Here is a 13,481-nt window from a genome sequence, read left to right as displayed (position 1 = left end):
CTTATTCAGAAACTCAGGGGGAGGAATTAGCGCAGACGGTTTAGAACCACCACAGCTCCCAGCGTGGGCATTTTTTATTCTGAGACCTCAGTTCTTCAATGCCATATTGCTGTGTTTAACAGTGGTGAATGGGAGCATGTCGCAGTGCTAATGAGCACACAATCCAAACCCTGGGCTAGAGGAAGGGACTGAGAAATGATGACTGCTCCAGGTGACCTGATTACCAGCCTAGGTACTTCTAGTCTGCATTATCCAGATTAACTCTCCTTTTAAATTAACTCAATTTCCCAAGTGCAGGAGCTCAGCATGTTTTAGGAACAGAAGTGCTGTGTGATGTTTCAATCAAACACTGAGGCATTCAGATGTCACTTTTGGAAATGTTCGGGTGTAGCTTCTTTACCAACTGGCAGGAATTTATTATGGCCATAGTGAAAAGCAACACCCAAGGGGTCAGGTAACGTCCTGCCTTTCTTCTGTGATGCTGTCTACTTACACTGAACATACTGTACTATGGTAAACACATATTTTTAAATATGATCATTTTTACCAATCCAGAGGTGGTGCAGTTGAAGTTGACTTCAGCAGCACTGTATAATTCACAGAGAACTCCAGCACCAGAAGACGTTACAGTTGCAAAACCACATGCGTCTTCCCTTTCACAGCCTGAAAAACAGGAAAGAAACCTTAGATTTCCTAGCATTTCAGGTGCAAAATTTTTGCTACAAATTCCGCTGTTTACTGCCATTTGCCTAGTTTTTCATATGTCTATCAGACTGCAAGCACATGAATTTCGTTAGCCAAATGCACTTTAGTGTTCAACTATTTTAGTAGGGGGTTAGGTTTTTAAATTAAATTAATACAAAAAAGTTACTCATCACCTAATGATACAAACAGCTGAGTTAGGTCTAACCACCCACCCAAATATTTAATGTCTGCTAAATAATTTTATCTGAGGCAGGCAGGGAGGACTCTCATGAACCACTTTGGCAGCACATTACACCTGCCTGATACAGTCACCCATGGCAAAAGGATTGTGAAAAGTATCAGGGTGATAGGAAGGAGGGAAACACCAAATTCTTTAGTCATGCCAGTTGCCTTTGCAGCAATCACCTGGCCAGTGCGAGGGAGCAAGCAGCCACCCCCCTCCAGATTTAGGAGTAGCTGAAGATCCTTCTGCCCTTAAACACTCGCTTCTGACTTGTTCCCACAGCTCTGCTCCCAGAACAGGCACTGAAATTGTTTCCAAATGTCTGTAGTACAAAACAAACCAGCTTAGATCAAAACATCAGAAATGTAAGCTAAGCTGCTTGACTTTGTAGTGACGCAGAGATGGAAAGATTAACTCTTCGCCTTCAGTGACGCCCCCCAGGAGTAATATTTTGTAGTAGTGCTGCCATTTGACAGTTGCCATAACTTGTAATGAAAATGCAGGCTGTGTGCACTGAATCAGATTGCTTGTCAAAGGAGCATCTTTTCCTCCTTAAGTTCATTCCCACGGTGCCCTCAGGTCAGTGTCTTGCTTCTGAAGGTCTCCACTTTCAGAAGAAGGTGCAAGAAACCTTACAGTATACAGCTAGGGGATGATCTGGTGCAGGAAAATCATTCCAGTAACATATATAAGGCTTCATGCCTTCACTTCTTAGCATGAGATGACTGCTCCAGCTAGACCATGGTATGCAACACAAACCCACTCACTTTGTCAGACTTCTGTGATGTCTGTCCTACAAACAGGCCACCTGTGTTATTACTGCCAGGGTGGTTTTATTCTGAATGTAACCCCTCTGCCTCTCTTCACAGTCTGAGCATTAGAGGACAGAAAGTGAGACTGATTAAAGCACCTTGAAAGCAGCGCTGTGATTCTCCTTGGTTTTAAATGACTTTGAACCAATATAAACCAGCAAACATGACGTATCCAGATGTAATATAGTATATACACTGTAAGCCTTGGCAGAGGAATAGCTCTGCACTCCTTATAATATCCTTCTGATGTAAGCAAGGATGATTGTTCCTCTTTCATGTGCCAATCAGGTAATTTGGGAAGAGGTGAAAACTTGGCGTTCATATGTCCTGAACACCTAATCCTTCTGTTGTCTGCACATCTGGAAAGTCTGATGACTGTTTCCTGGTCTGAATCTCAGCTCTCATCCATATTGCAAACTATACCAACTGGCTTTAAAGTCAGATGACTTGTCTGAAGTGGTATGTAAAGTCAGAAGACTTCTTTTGGAAAGAAAAGCTAGTCTCTTCCCTGAACCAAGGTCACCAAAAGCTGTAAACATCTTGCAGTGCATTGGTGCATATAGTTCCTGTGGGAACTTCACTGTAAGCATATAAAAAGATTATTATTTTCCATGGTGGTTAATGTTGCCTCTACAGATTTTCTGAGTTTTCCTTACCTGAAATGCACTGAAAAGGTGGACTCTGCAGGTCTCCCCCAAATGACTGAGACTGAAGAATTTGAGCTTCTTCTGACCCATAAATCAGTCTGGAGGCAGAAACTCTCTCAAATTTTCTGAGCACTAAAAAAAACCAAAAAACAACAAACCAAATCACAAAAAACCCAAACCACACCCAAAAAGCAACCGGGTACTATTATCAGTTCCCATGCTGTAGAGACAAAGATTTTAGACAGAAATAAAAATCAGAAGAATTTAGCAGGGAAAGAGGCTTGCTCATTAAATGATGTACCATAACTCCACAGATAATGCAGAAGACAGCTGGACTGAAGGTAGAATTTCTGTTTTGGGAACAAAAAAAAAAAAAGTGTGATAAGATCCTTTAAAAAACAGCCAGGAGTGGGCTGGGAGTTTATATTCCAGTGAGACTTCTCTTTGAGCAGCAGACTGACCACTTCCCGTTACCTGTTCATGGCATCGAACTGACTATCGAGTCAATGGGGGAACCAGCTTTCTGCAAAACAGACACTGAAACAGGAGCAGCTCCCACAGCAACTGGTTAGGAAGGACATCCAGGAGCCTTACCACTTGTTTACAGGAGCACAACAGCCTAATCTCCATGACTTCAGGCTCAGGGATCTGTTCGAGGTAGCATGTCCTACACACTCCATTTTTACTCCTTCGTTCAACCTTTATCTCCAGACTGTCACTTTCCATCCCAAACCCTTTTATCCCGTGTCTCTGAACTGGACCCACGGCACCTGAGCATAGGGATGTCTGACAAGCAGCACTGTTCACAAACTGGGCTCATGGGGTCTAAAGATGCAAAATCCAAAGGTCACTAAACAGGGCCAGGAATCCAGTTTAAACTCCAGAAGGTTTGACCCCAGCTGTGCCCTGAAGATCACAGTCTGGTGAAGGACACACAGTGGCACCAGCACGATGCTGCCCGGGTTGCTATGACCTGTAAGAGTTACCACGGGGGTTTTGTTCAGTGGCCGTGTATTGATACACTAGTATCTTTCAGTGAGCACAGCATATCAAGGAGAAGGGAAGAACACGATGACTTTAGCATCACCCTTGTGGTGACCAGACTTTTCACTTAAATGCCCCAAATGACAGCAAACCTCTGGCTCGTTGCAGCCAATGCCTGGCCTAGACCTACACGACCTAAGAAGCGGGAGCCCTGGTCTGGTCTCAGCCCGTGGGAGTTGTCTGCACATGGAAGAACTGGAGGCTGAGCCCTCCTCTCCCCCATGCACATGGGTGCAGGAGGACCCCAGGCCTCTCCCTGAAACATCTGCATAAACCACAAAATAAAAGTCAGGGATAAGTTCTTAAAAAAAATAATTTGTGCTCTTACAGCAAAACAGTCAAGACTAAATCAGAAGCAAATGTCCACTGTTGTCAGGGCTGAGTCAGCAGGTGCTTTTGATAAAACTGTCATTTCTGCTCAGAAGAAACACAAGGGCTAGCCAAACACTTAACAAAATCCTTGCACTCCAGCTTGGCAGGAGAGAGGGCTGAATGATGGTATAAACAGAAGTGGAAGTTTTTTCCTTCCTAGAAATACAGGACACCAAAATATAAGCATGAGCTAAATTCTGTACTAAACCAAATCCCTCCTACATCTGCAGCTTGCAGTGATACCAGGTTAAAAACAGAATTCATGTTTTTTCATAAGACTGAAAAGAAGCAGGGCTTTTGTGCTCTTTGCAATTGCTTGCTGCCCTCATTTTGAATGAAAAATTTGAAATAAAAATTTACATTTTTTTAAATGTTTTCATCTAATTTTTTCCCTAATTCTGGCTCCATCCCACTCTTTCATTTTCTCTGCAATAACACAGGAGAAAAGCAGAGAAATAGAAAGTGTAATGAAACATTAAACTTGAAAACATTGCAAAACTACTAGGAGAACTGCCTTTTTTTTTAATTCTTGAAATGTGTTTTTTAATATAAAGTTTAAAAAACTGCATTCATAAAGCTACTTTGTCAAAAAGAAAGTACAATGAAAAGTATGCTACCCTCTTCCCATTTTCATGCACATTTAGTTCACAGTGCCCTCTTCTTAACAGTAATGTAACTTCTCAGCCCTTTCACAGGCTTAGCGCATAGCAGAAATTCTCCACCTCACATATTACTATATATGTATATATATATATGTATATAGAACCTGTGCATGTTGTTGCAGTAAATGTTAAGCGTGGCTTAAAATGTAACAAGAGAGAGAATAAGAACTAGCATGGGTTGTTACAGCTTATTACTGTGCAGTCACATAAGGGAATTCTTCTTTCATCTGAAGACTCAAAAGCCAAAGACCAGCTGGGATAATTACTGACCCTGCCCAGTTGCCAGCCTCCTGTCAAAGCAAGGTCAGTCCTCAGACCCTGCTGTCTTGTTGCATGCTGAATTCAGTGAAGAGAAATAAAAGGGGCAGGGTGGAAAGTAGCAATAAGCATAATTGGTTTCACTTCATATAATGCTTTCTGAAAATGCAGCATGATCCTTAAAAGAAAAACGGGAAATTAAATTATCCTGTGAACTCTTTTTTAAAAAAAAAACAAAAAACAACCCACCAAAAACCCCCTGACTTTTCGGGTGCTCATTGTTTTTTTAAACCCTAAATTATCAACACTTACATTTATTTGTAGTGAAACTTTCTAGCATGATCGAGAAACATAAGCACAGATATTTATAACTGCTCCATCCTAGACAGAGTCAGAACTGCTCAGGCAGGAAGGCTCAAGGTAAGTAACAGGAGAATTAAGCTGCTGTGGGTCTCCTGCCCAGAGAAACATCCCAACTGCCCCATGACCGAGAGCGAGAGATGCTAACACCTTGTGTTCATAGTTACGATCAGTCTCTGAGTATGCTTAGAGAAAAAAGTAGCTGTTTTAACTGAAAACAGTTTTGCAACCTCTTCACAACTATGGGCTTTCATTTCACACTCTGTCTGCTGATCACACTTATCATAAGATATTGTCTAATACACAGCACACCATGACACCAGCTTCTAAACTGAATAGTCCATTAAATTTGATACCAATCATATGAAGAGTAATAAAAACTTCTGGAAAATTGTTTTTGGGCAAGGCAAAAGCTTTGAGGCTGAGAAGCGTAATTAGACCTTGCTGCAGGCCGTTGGGGGACTGTTTGATGGATGACCTTCAAATTATTCATCCTTGAGAACTCGCATTTCACAACTGTGTTCGAGCAGAAGTAAGTTCCCCCAGCTTGCAAGGATACATTCACCAAGTCCAATACCACACAGCAGGATCCCAGAGGGTGACGTTATGCCACGACTGTGAGGTCATTGCCAAACACAGTCTATTTCACATGGACACGACAATAAGTGATAATTTTACAAAGAAATGCATAATTCTTCTTTCCCACTAGCCCTCTCATCATTCCTTTAGGTTTCCAAGCAGAGAGCAGGATGTCAGCATACGTCAAAAAGCTGTCAGCCATCTGAAAGTGTAAGAAACGTGCTTCCCTCTCTTCCCTCACTGGAAATAACTTCCCCAGTGTAGTCAAGACATGCAAAATTGAGGAGGAATGTGGCTTAAGGCAGAGGCCACAGCTACGGGAAAGTGAATCCCTGTAAGCTGTGGAGTGATGTGTCTTTTCATCAGGAGGTTTCACTTACGTGGGGTCACAAAATATTCTTCTGACACTTACCTAGGCACTGGTAGTCTGTAAGGAGATCGTCTGTTTCAGTCCAAGCCAGTGCTGCTCCAAAGCTATCAAGGCAGAGGGATTTCTGAGTGTCAGGGTCTTGCTGCGAGGGTCTGTACTGGCCATCTTCATCACACTCCAGACCCTGCCCATTGCTCTGACAGTACGTGATACCTGTTACAAATAAACAAGAAAAGAAAAAAAAAAAAAAAAAGTAGTTTGATGGTGCTGTCACTGGGTTTCACAAAATGGTTCTGGTTGGAAGGCACCTCTGGAGGTCATCTAGTCTAAACCCCACTGCTCAGGCAGGGCCACCTAGAGCTGGTTGCCCTGGACCATGTCCAGATAGCCTTTGAACATCTGCAAGGTCAGAGACTTCGCAACCTCCCTGGGCAACCTGTGCCAGTGCTTGCCCAGCCTCAGGAAAAAGATGTTTCTGGATGTTCAGAGGGAAGCTCCTGTGTGTTAGTTTGTGCTCACTGCCTCTGGTCCTGTCAATGCAGCAGGACAATGTTTCAATGTTGTAGGACAAAAGTGCTCCAAGTATGGCAGAAACTTCACTGAAAATTATCTCTAATTTGCATGGAGTTTCGTGCTCTGAAATGTGGTAGTCTCACTGCTTTGTTGTTGCTGCACTCCATATGCCAACATCTGGATTCTCTGCCATGGATCAAATCTCCATTTATGCTAAGTAGTGTAAAGCAAAGAAGTACAGACAAGGAACTCTGCTTTCATACAGGTTTGCACAGTGCCTGCTGCAACGGATCTGTGAAATGCTATGAAGAATAACACAAGAGCCGTAACATCCGTTAATTCAGCAAACTCTGCAGACTTTGTGAAGAGGCAGCAGGGAAAGAAAGAAAGCAATTAGCATGGCCTTTTGGAAAGGGCTAGCACTGAGACTCAGGACACAGGTAAGGTGGAAACCAGGTAGGGAGCAGGCTTAGTTGCAGGCACTTGCAGTAAAGAAAACTGCAAGTGCAGTAAAGAAAAACTAAGAGGCAAACTTTTTAGCACAGGAGTCCAATATGTACAACAGAACACATATAGAAATGAAGAATGACAACTTCAGGCAAAAGCTAATTGATGTCGGTACATTACAATAAACCTGTTTTGTTTTTTTTTATCCCACCTAAGAGAGTAAGTATGTTGAAACAGAACAAAGACAACCCTATACTCACCAATACTCCCAATAAACTGATTCTTACTATTGACTTTTATTTTTACCCATGAGCTAATTCTACAGACAAAAACTGAATTTGGACTTAAAGAAAATAATTTATTAAAAAACTACATGCAAAAATAAGTCATTTAAACTGAATATAACTTTAATGAACATATCGATAGTTGCTTTCTGAGAAGTATTTATATTTGCAGGGGAAAGAGATGCACAAAGACAAGACTACTTTAGTGTTCATCAAAGTGACAATAAACGAATTATGTGAGATGTTTCTCACTGATACTGAACACTCAGATACCATTCCTGAGGACACATCTTAAGGAACCACAACATCCTGGATGAGACAGACCACTTATTTCTCATGCATTTTTCGTCAAAACACCAGGCAGTTTCTTCTGTCTTTGTGAAATGTCTTTGAGCGTATGCAGAAAGGATCATATCCATAAAAAAAAAAAAAAGCAACAAAAAAACAAAGGGAGGTTTTGGTTTTTTTAAAACTTACAGATGAAAAAAATTCCATCAGTTATTTGAAGCCAGAATACAAAACATAAGGGAAAAAATGAGTTCAACTTACAGTGATCGGCGCTGATTGCCCCATAGGAGTTGGTAGTTCTGCCCACAGGACACTTGATACAGGAGGAACGTCCTGTCTGATGCTGATAGTAGCCAAGAGGGCAGGGAATGCATTCATCCTTCTGGAAATGACTGCCTGGAGGACAAACAACTGCAAAGAAAACAATCACCTTAGTACTCTCCTGGAATCCAACCAGTTCAGGCATTTGAACACATATGTGTGGGAGTATATATATCTATCTCATGCTGGTAGACTTGCCATAGGCTTCAAGCTCTTAATATATGTATTTTTAAGTGGTATAACAAAGGTAATTTTCTCATTAAAGTCAGAAATGACTGGAATATAGGCTGTGGTCTTGTCTTGGTTTTTTTTTTCCTCAGATCACCCTAAAAATGTACTTGAATAAGTGCACATCAAGCTGTCTGGAAACGCCAAACCCAGGCTTGATTTCTATTTGTCGAACCCATTTGTAATAAGATAATGCACTTCATAGATAAGTTGTGAAAGAAAACAAAGGAACACAAGCTACAGAGTAACTTCTAACACTACAGACAGAAACAGGACGGCCTCTAGGAGTAGAAACTCCAGAAACATTATACAGAAACCCACCATATGGCAATACTTTCATTCAGAATTCCTGGTAATGAAATTTTTGCTAAGCACTTCCAAGCTAAACAGTAATGGCTGGATTAAAAGTCACTAGTTGTGCACATGACAACCCAAACACAAAACAAAAAGATATTCTTAGTCTGTATATGTATCTTTTTCTGAATAATCAGGAGTAATATTTCCAGCTGAGTGGTTGCACATTACAAAGAAAACTCCTTGTCTTCTGGGAGGTCATGAAATACTGTCTTTCCCTCCAGATCATCCGAATGAACTTTAAAGCAGAAGAGTTGCAGACATATTTGCAGGGCAATACCTTTACTTGTTATTTCACAGCTGTTTTCCAGATGTAGATTTCCTTCAAAACACTATCAAATGTATATTTTGGGAATTTGACAAGGTGCAAAACTTCATTTCTGTTCTTGCCCTATGTCTTGACAGCAGCTGAAGTTTGTATAAGGAAGAAACAGTCATGGAAAATTGGCCAGCCCTGCTACAACCCATATGATGAGTTGCTGTTCTGGCCAACACACTAGAATGTAAATTAATTTAACTTATAGCACCTAGATTATAACAGACTAAAAAAAAACCCAGTATTAAAATGATCCTATCTTCCTTCATCTGCTGGAAAAGTTCCAGTGGAAAGGTAAAGGATGACAAAACTGTGAGAGTGAAATTTTCCTCCCAAGTACATATCAAGGCAATTACTCTAGGTCTAACACATATCTAAAATCAATTATAGAACCAAAAAATCCTGGATGAGACAGAATTCTCCTTGCTCAAGCACGTTATTTAATACACAAGAGTGTCTGATACATTTTAAAGACATTTTCCAACACATGCAAAAAGGATCACACTCATCTTGCAAATGAACAACAGTAGAAAATTAAAATTAAATTAGTAACCCATGCCTAAATTGAAGACAAAATGCAAAGGATGAGGGAGACTAATTAAGCAATTAAACATTATAAAGGAACAAATCAAGCTTTTCAAAGCATTGTCCTGGTTTTGTAGTAGTAGTCATAACGTGAAAGTAATATCTGTGTCTCCTATAACGTTTTAAGCAAGTAAAATTGCCTTTTGTGGCAAATTTAAAAAAGGGCACAAAGAACAGCAAAGAATGTTGGTGCAGAGATGCTTGTTTTCTAGACTATAACTCTTGGAGGCATGTATCATTTGGCTATAGGTTACATTCAACACAATCACACAGGGGTGAAGTTTCATTCTGTAAGTTAAACAAAACACCTTATTGTACTTCTTTCAAGCTTTAACAATCATATATGTTAACAATATAAGAAACTAAAGAACAGGTCTGAGCCAAAATCTCAGAGCTAACTGTTAGCGCTGGGCTCAAACTTTGTATACCTAAAATAGGAAAAAATAAAAATACAAAAGTAAAAATGAGCCCCAAATTTAATCCCTTGCTCCTGCACATGAAATTTCTAACCTGGTCACACTCATAACTAACCTTGGGCTCCTGTGTACCCAGGGAACAACGTGCTGAGTAACGAATTCCAGGCTAAAGAACAACTCGCTGGAGTGACTAAGCAGGGATAGCACTCCTCACAATATCCTCTTTTCACCCTAGACCAGCTCTTTTCACTATACTAAGCACACTTAAAAACTGTCAGAACTGATCATTACCCAATGCTTGCACTGCTTTTTCCCCCATCCAGAGATACTGGAAAACTGGGATATCTGATTCTTGATCTACATTATTAGGAATGAAGTCTTGAGCTGCCAGTTCAGCTATAAATCTAGCACTTTATTTGATTTGGGTTATGATCTGCTCAAATCAGCTCCGATAGAATTGCTAAGCATTCTAAATAATAAAAGGAACCAGAATAAAAACTTTATATTATAACAAAGATAACTCACAAACAGGTTTCAGATTTTCTCCTGAAATAAATGGGGGGAGAAGGGCTGAGTTCACAAAGTTGCCTCCAGGACAGTTTCCAACTCTCTTCTTTTCAACTCACACCTCAGCAAAAAAGTGTCTTTTGTCCCTTTAAATTTTAGCTAAAATAAAACTGTTACCTCATACTCTTAAGGAATTATATTTATAAACACCTGTGGGGTAAAGTAACTCAGTGTAAGACTGAGACAAAGAAAACATGTCACATAAGAAAAACTAACATATGATAATGTTACTTATCTTACAGGCAGGAAAACATGAAACAAAGTACCATACATACTAACCTAAAGAAACAGATGACTGTAAGGAAAATACATGAGATGAGAGGCAGATTCATGTCAGCTGCATGTTCCTAAATGAAAATACTGAGTTTATTGAGAACACTAGAAAGCTGCTGCTACTAAGAGCTGTCCATGCTTCCTGAAGCAAGGCTAAATGTCACTTACAGTCAAGTAAAAGCAAACAAATCAATAAGATCAGGATCAGAAAAGACAATTTGTATTTCAACAACCAGGTGGAACAGGAAAGGGAAGAGAATAAAGAAACCCTGTCACCCTCACACAGGTTTGAATTCTGTAATCACAGGTGATACTTCTTACTACTAGTCCCTATTATTACTAGAGATGCAGATCCAGACTGGATAAATGGCCAGAATATATCCATAATGCAAAACAAATAAATATATTTATTTATTGTTAGAGGAACCAGAAACAGAATTCCTAAATCCCATGTTCAGAATAAAATATGCAGCCCTACTACACAAAACAGTGTCAGCAGCATGTATACCATGAGATCTTAGAAGGCAAAACCTGTGCCAAAAGCTGGAGCAGAAACCGTCTCCTTTCCACATCTCTATGATAAGTCTGGTTTACTGGGTGAATTTTTCTACAGCTTCGTGGTTCAAATTATGTATGAACTAACTCACAAGGCAAATTAATTCACTGCTTCTTGGAAGCCTTTATCCCTGGTGGGAAATATTTGGCAGAAAGATTCAATTCTTTGTAAGTTCTTCTGCTCCAAGTGATGGACTCTACTGAAGAAATAATGATACCTTTAATCAGTATAACAGTACATCTTAAGTGACTGCAAGTTGTTACAGACTCTGGATTCTCAGTTGGAATTAATCTTTTTTCTGCATGGTGTATTTAAATAATCAAAACTTGAAGTGTTTCAGACTATGGAGATGAACTGAAACTGCAGCCAATTTACCCTTAAAGGTCCAAGTTAGAAACTGCAGCACTGCAGAACTGATTCATCACTTGATTACTTGGAAGTTCTTGCCCAGGCATTGAGAAGCTCTCCTAGCTTAATAAGAACCACCATATCCAGCAGAGAGCTAAGTTGTTTCCATGTATTTTGCTTTGTTCTGAGGTTCTCTAACTTAAGCTGCACAGTGTTGAAATTTTCTCATCTGAACGTATTTCCCATATTGGAAAACTTATCCAAGAGCTACTACTCTTGACCTTAGTGGTACATCCCTCCTCCATTCCCAAAAAAGACATAGACACAGTGAACACATGCCAAACCGACATGAGGAAGACACAGACTCACTGAGGCTAACTGGGCCGACGAGACCATCAGGGTTGCACTGCAGGAGGGCTGATGTTGATAGAAACAAGAGCGGGGCTTTTACGGCAAAGGCTCACTGGCAGCATGAGCTGGTACACAGGACTGCTGGGCACAGCCACGGGGACCTGTCGGAGAGGCAGGTCTGGCAGCCTACGCAGGACGCTGACAGAAAGGCAGCCTGTTCCAGGGAAGCTGACTCAGCAGAAGGAAGGAAGATGAAAAGAGGGCAGAAGTGTAATCAGGTCTGGGTGTTGGCCAACACCGAGGAAGCTTCCATCTCAGCTGGCTGGAGTTGGCCCAGGAATTCACTATCTCAGGACTTTTGCCATTTCTGCATCTAGGTTTCTATTCTGGGTAATGTATCATCATCCAAAGCACTGGCTCCGATATCTTTGCCAAATCTTATTAAGGATCATGTACATGTAATGTACATTACTTACAACTTAAGGTCATGACCTTATTAAGGCTCACGTACATTACATGCACATGACCTTCTAATACCAGACAGATCTAAAATGTCCCCAACAATGTTTGCAAAACCTTCTATACAATGCCAGTGCCATGATGCCTATTTCCAAATCGCTGGTTCAATACAAGGACCGAACGGTAAGCAAAGCACTAATTCCCTTTTCTCCTCAGATTTATTATCATTCACGATGGTGCTTCATGCCTTTCACATATTAACCATAAACACAAGTTTACCGGTGATTTTCTAACTTTAGCTTTATAGTGATTCCTAATGACATCAAAGAAGGGAAAGTTAAACTGAGACATACCACATCCTTGTGAATTTGGGACTGCTTTCCCAGGAGATGAAGTTCTGTGAAACCCGCTTCTACATCCTAGCTGCACACTTGGAGACAGATCAAACTCTTCATCACGGGGAAAATCAATGAAAGAATCTGCTAGGAATTGCTTGGAGTCCAAATGCAACAGAAAACCACCATCCTTAATCTCTTTTATAAATGCTCCAATGAGATTTTCTCCAACAAATGCGTTTTCTAACAGGGGAAAAATACGACAAAATAGCATGAAAGAGGTTTCCCATATGGGAACGGAGAATCTCACAGAAACTGATGAACTTTAAGTTAAAACCGCAGGCAGATACAGAAATACAAGCATGTTAGCAAACAGCAGACAAGAATGAATCTGTACACTGCCTATCAGATTCAAGTCCTAATCTCAATATATGTAGAGGATGCTAAAGAACAAAACTTGATTTCTGAGTTACAAAAATACAGCAGATGAAAACCAGGATTATCTGACATTCAGATTTAATTTATTACGGGGGGGGGGGGGGGGTTTAATAGGTATCATTTGCTTCTTTTTCAACATTTGGTTGGTTTGTTTTTGAAGGCTGGCATCAGTAACAGACTAATAATCACCTTCCATCACACCACTGATATTCAACATAACCACCCATGCAACAGACATGCTCTTCACAATTGCTGAAGCTGGTGTTTAAAGCTGGAAACAGTGAGTACCTTTCCTACTCTCCATATTCTAAGTTGTCCAGATGGTTTCCCTTTTGATGGCTTGTACAAGGACAATTTTCAGCATTAGATC

The 13,481-nt window shown here is 40.5% G+C and overlaps 1 protein-coding gene across 1 annotated transcript in view; it reads right to left on the bottom strand.

Moving 5' to 3' along the window:
- Window positions 1-13,481, bottom strand: part of TG (thyroglobulin) — a 161,095-nt gene that overhangs the window by 112,840 nt on the left and 34,774 nt on the right. The window contains exons 20-24 of the mRNA XM_056330821.1: window positions 12,692-12,916; window positions 7,826-7,975; window positions 6,075-6,245; window positions 2,397-2,519; window positions 548-663 (exon numbers count right to left, since the gene is read on the bottom strand). Coding sequence (XP_056186796.1) covers window positions 548-663; window positions 2,397-2,519; window positions 6,075-6,245; window positions 7,826-7,975; window positions 12,692-12,916 — 785 coding nt within the window. The remainder of the gene's footprint in view (window positions 1-547; window positions 664-2,396; window positions 2,520-6,074; window positions 6,246-7,825; window positions 7,976-12,691; window positions 12,917-13,481) is intronic.

The sequence above is a fragment of the Falco biarmicus genome, chromosome 3 (genome assembly GCF_023638135.1).
Source record: "Falco biarmicus isolate bFalBia1 chromosome 3, bFalBia1.pri, whole genome shotgun sequence".
In the NCBI taxonomy this organism is placed as follows: domain Eukaryota; kingdom Metazoa; phylum Chordata; class Aves; order Falconiformes; family Falconidae; genus Falco; species Falco biarmicus.
This window is presented reverse-complemented; position numbering and strand designations above follow the sequence as displayed.